Source organism: Equus quagga, chromosome 1, assembly GCF_021613505.1.
Source record: "Equus quagga isolate Etosha38 chromosome 1, UCLA_HA_Equagga_1.0, whole genome shotgun sequence".
NCBI classification, from domain to species: domain Eukaryota; kingdom Metazoa; phylum Chordata; class Mammalia; order Perissodactyla; family Equidae; genus Equus; species Equus quagga.
In genome coordinates, this window is record NC_060267.1 from 101,788,539 (window position 1) to 101,793,926 (window position 5,388).

The following is a 5,388-nucleotide window of genomic DNA, read 5'->3' on the forward strand; positions in this document are numbered from 1 at the left end:
TATAACACTAATTACATCAGCCATATTAATTGAGTCAATTATGCTTATGCAGATTTTTCTCTTACTCTGGTTAAACAAGATTAATTCTTCCAAGGTGCATTGAGTTTGGTGTCATTTTTCTTGCCAAGGCTAAATGCATCTTAGGTACTAAGAGAGATGGAAAGATAACACGTTTGAGATGTACAGTAACAGAACCGTAAATTTGCAAGTTAGCATCTTTACAAAGAGCAAATGCAAAAGTTCTGGCTCCTTCAGAAATTACTTTTTTCACAAGAACAAATTTTTACAAAATTGGAAATAAAAAGTACAGGATGAAAAAAGAGAGAGAGAGAGAGAGTCTATCACTGAATAATTAAGCATTTACTGTCCTTCCACACACGGATTTTAAAACTTTCATTATTCTTTTTTCAGTACTGATTAGCACCAAAGGGCTGACTGTGGTATAGCTATTGGTCACCAGCACGTGGACATGTTGACGAACTGAGTCATTGTTCCACCACATTTCTAAGGAGACGGAGGTAATATAATCCAAAAAGTACACAAACACAAAGACACTCAGAAACAACAGAATGGTGTGGGTGGCCCTTTCTTCTGGGGATGCTTTTGGAGAAAGGTTGGTGCTGTGAAGATGCCGGGACTGCCTCTTATGCCTGTACAAGAGAGTCACCATGTGTCCACTTGAGAGGGCCATGAGCCCTATAAAGGAAATGTCCCAGAATATCCCCAATGTGGAAAATATGTACTCAGGGAGGTAACTCAAGCGTAAAAGAGAGCAGGATTCAGTGACAAACAGAAGATGGGCTGAGGTCACATTGAGGGTGGCAATGGTGGAGATTAAGCAGCAAGCATTAATGGACATATTGAAGACCCGCAGGAGGAGAATGCGATACAGGTTGTGGTGTGAGGATTTATGCTTGAGCTTTGCCAAATGGGAGCTTCTGGGGCTGAGGATGATGGCTTGGAGGATGCTCAGTAGGCAGGTGGTACAAACGGACAGGCTCCTCGTCAACCTGTACAAGTAGATAACTGACTTACATTTGACGACGTTCCAAAAATTCTGAGACCCAAAACTTTCTGTAACCATGAACCCCATGGTTAGCAGCATTATTATGTGGATTAGGGCCAAGTGACCGATGGTCAAGTCGGTGGGCTTAGGCCTGTGCTTGAGAAGCAAGGTGTGGACGTGGAAGAGAAGAAGGATGGTATTGGCTGTGATCCCAAGGACAATTTGGGAGAAAAGCGCATTTTTTATGGCAATAGAAGTGTAGAGTTTTTCATTGTTTGTATTCATCTTTCTGGTGAAAAGAAGCATGTCATTAATATCTAAGGAGAAAAACAAAATAAATTATCTCTATGACAAATACTACCACTTTCATCATCTCAGTAAACACTATTGCCACCATCAAAATATGTGGATTAATCCTGATACATTCTTTTTCACCCTTCAGTACTGAAGCCAATCTCATCTTTGAGTTTTTCAAGGACAAGGCAATGATTTATTTACTTTGGATCTGCAACAAGCTGATAAAACGCCCAGTACGTAGCAAGATCTCTACAATTTTGGGTGAATACGATTGACAAGGATTGCAGAAAAGTGGAAATGAGACCCTCTCAAGCAAAGAGTGTCAGTGGTACAGCAATGCACATAGTTATATGATCTCAGTGCTATCTTCATTCTGGTTTATTTATTGCCTGGCCAAATAGTCTTAATGTATTAACAGACAAAACACTGAAATATGTGAGCTGTGAAGTCAGACTGCTTAAATTTAAATCTATGATCTGACACTCACTGAAAGTGTGACCTTCAGCAATCACTTACCACAAATGAGCCCCAGTTATCTCGTCTGCAAAATATGGTCATGTTGTCTTCATTGAAGAGATCCTATGAGTATAAAAAGATTACATTATACATGCTAAACATGGAAGTGTTTCGGCACATAGTGATCTCTAGAAAAATGTTAGCTACTGTTTTTATTATGTAGTTCCTCACATACGTGACATGGGAGAGTTAATGCAGTTCTCGCAATAATGTCCTGGGATGTCCCTGCCTAAAATGGAGAGGCGAATGACTGCCAAAGTAGTCGACTCTTTTTAACAATCTCTGAACATAGGACTGTGATGGAATTTTAAGTCTTTTTTATGAATCTTACAAGATTTATTTTACATGTTTTTGATTATCATGCAAGAAAAAACCTAGTCTAAGTGGGCAGAATAGAGTTATCAATTATACACAAGATCACATTCCAAGATTTCTTTCCCTTCCATTCTTAGGCATGTGGAATCAGGTAGAAAATATAACCACAATTTAAGTAGATTTGGGGTCATTCCTTTTTAGCGTTTTAATTAGAATATAGGTTCCACCCCAAACCCTGAAAGGCGTAACCCCATAGGGGTTCAAGCATTCAAGTCTCCTTGAAGTAAGCAATGGGATTTTCCAGTCATGGGGCCCAAGTGTGACAATTAGACTAGGGAATTCACTGATGACCTTCTCAAGGACGATTTCCCTGTGGAATGCAGGTATTTACTTTATTTCAGTTTTAATTCAAACCCTTTAAACATGAGGTACATAACATTGTAAAATGGGTCCAGTCACATATTCTTATGGTTTTATCATTTGAAAATCAAAGGTATAAAGCTAAATTGTTTTCACAGCTACTCAGTGCCTTGTGGCTTTATAACTAAGTTACTAAGGGAGTTCAGAAATGTTAAGGAGCCATGAACATTGAAGTACTTGAAGATTAGTTGGATAAATGGTCTGAAACCTTTGGAAAAGTTTCATTGTCTAAAATAGGAGTTTCCTAGTAGCATTAGAAAAAGCTAATCTTTTCCGTGTTATTGAAGTTAGTGACACCATTTTCTCCATTCACGCATTCAGAAAATTAGGATTTGCTTCCTTCCTATGCCCATGAGAAACGACAGAAAAATATTAATGTACTGACCCATCTGTCTCAAGCTTTGTGGTCACACACTATTAAGCAAATAGCCCTAATGGTTTCTGCATCTTCTATGTACTTATACATGCCATATACTTATTTCTATGCATCTATTTCATGTAAGTGAAAAACTACAGACTGTTAATATTTTAAGAATAACATTAGATATATAATAACATTTTTAAAGATATTTTAAAAGAATGAGATGAAATAAAATAAAAATTATGAAATTGACTTCTATCATGTTATTGCTGTGAAATACAGGCTTTAGTTTTATTTCAGTTTAAAAAAATACAAATACACAGAAAAGTAAAACTAGTCATCTGTAAATTGAGGATGTAAGACTCCATCATTTTCAGCTTTCTTTGGGGGACTGCAGTCCTGCAAACACAAATGTTTAAGGAATGTGCAGACACCATGAATTTGCAATAACGTTCAGGAAATCATGGTTCAGGTGGTCATTGCTTTGAAACAACTAGAAAATATTATTTTTCTACAGGAGAAATTGCCCAGTAAGAGCTGGAAAACTTTATCTCCTTTTTCCAGAATACTGATTAAGGAAAGAGACATAATTTGATGCATTTATGAGCACCCACTTATATTTGTTCCCATGCAGTGCCAGGAGAGACAACAGAAAATGTAACTGTGATCATCCAGTTATCTCAATGTCAAGAATCACACACAACTGTATCAGCGAAATACACCCTCTGAATATCTGGGTTCTATATTTGTGTGTAAATATTATAAGGAAAGATATATACCTATTTCTATGCTAATAGAGTATTTCATTAGAAAACATATTCCAGAGAATATGAACATTTTATAAAAACAAGCTAAAATAAATTCTGCCAGTGTGTCCTCTCACAGCCATCCTTCATCACGCTCACCACCTGAACTGCACACCACTGTTTAGGAGATCAGCATGACAGAATAAAACTCTTTGCCATAGCAGAATGATCCAGAAGACCCTCCTCAAATAAGGCTTTTAGGAGTGGTTGATGCTGAGATGGTTCCTGACTCATTCAATGTACCAAGCACAAAAATCTCATTTCACACACTGGAGAAAATAAGCTGCCCTTAGAGAGACTTGAGGTTCTGAATATAATGACATATATCACAGAGAAAATAACATGGAAGAAAATTCTGAAATAGGTCATATTCAGAGAGGCCACACTGGAAAAAAAAGGAAGGAAAGGCTAAGTGGGCAGGGTAGGGGGAGGAAAACATAAATGCAGTAAGAAATGTCAGGTAGAAATCTGAGCATTCTCTTTGGAGAGTTACCAAAGAGAGTTAGCCAGAAGATGTCAGAGCCGATAGTGAAGGCTGAGTCACCCTCAGGCCAAAGGTAATGCAGTTAAGACTCCCTTTAATACCCTCATCAAGGAGGCGATCACCTTAGACATTCTGCAATTACCCAAATCATGGATAATAAGTGGTACATAGCATCATCAAATGGGCCACAATCCAATCTTAAGGTCGTTGCATTCAATCCAATGGTCAGAAGAGACGCGGAGAGTGTATTGGAACAAAGAAACCCCCTACTAGACTCCAGTGCAAGTTTGGGTGTTTATGACCCTGTGGGTGGGACAGATTACAGGGTGAAGGGAAGGAAGAAAGGGCACAACTGTTTTCTCATCTGCACCATGAGCATAATAATGCACAACTCTAGGTCGAGATGATGTGTAAATGATGTGATTTATGTCTGGCACTTAGCAATGTGCGTTTGACACATGATAGAGCATACTTTGGTTTGTCATCATAAAGCTCAATTTCATCATCACTTTCATCGCTATCATCATCATCTGTAAATTAAAGTTAAAAAACAAAGCAAAAGTATCTGGCAGGTGAGACTCACCATTCACAAAGTGTGTCAGTCTGAGCCGTGAGCATCCTGGGCAACACGTTCTACCTCGTGGCGCAGCTCTAGCTGAAGAGCTATCGAGAGAACCGTGAAGAAACAGCTGGCACAGCCGGGGAAGGCAACATCATCACCAACTAGATGACAGGCCTAAGTGAAATGTATGAACTCCAGACAAATACAGAAAAATTTGAAGACTATTTGGGTAAATGAATAGCAGTATTTCTGAGAAACATGGGTTAGAACTATCCATTGTTTCTGCAAATTGAAAGAATTGTAAAGCACAGCTGAGGATGCACGCTGGGAGCTAGAAGGTTTATAGTACCAGCATTTTTAAATCTCTTGAGAAAAATCAGGAGAAGAGAAAGTATTATTCCAAAGTAAAGACATAGGAAGCCCCAGGGCCACTTCATCACAAACACTAACCTGTCATTACTGGGAGACTCAGACAGCGCTGCAGGAGGATCCATTTCCCTGATCAACCCAATAATGAAAGAAGAACGAAGTCTGGCCTCCTCGCTGAACAGCTTTCACATTCTCTTGTCATCATATTCTTGCATCTTAGTAACAAGAAAAGTTGATTAGTTTACATTTATC

The 5,388-nt window shown here is 38.5% G+C and overlaps 1 protein-coding gene across 1 annotated transcript; it reads right to left on the reverse strand.

Annotated features, from left to right (window-relative positions):
• Positions 1-352: 352 nt before the first annotated feature.
• LOC124238849 (vomeronasal type-1 receptor 90-like) lies at positions 353-1,291 on the reverse strand. The gene has a single exon (XM_046660036.1). It carries the CDS (start codon positions 1,289-1,291, stop codon positions 353-355), a length of 939 nt encoding a protein of 312 aa, XP_046515992.1.
• Positions 1,292-5,388: the final 4,097 nt, after the last annotated feature.

Excerpts from the sequence above, each read along its gene's own strand:
- LOC124238849 (XM_046660036.1), bottom strand. The coding sequence starts at position 1,291 with ATGAATACAAACAATGAAAAACTCTACACTTCTATTGCCATAAAAAAT.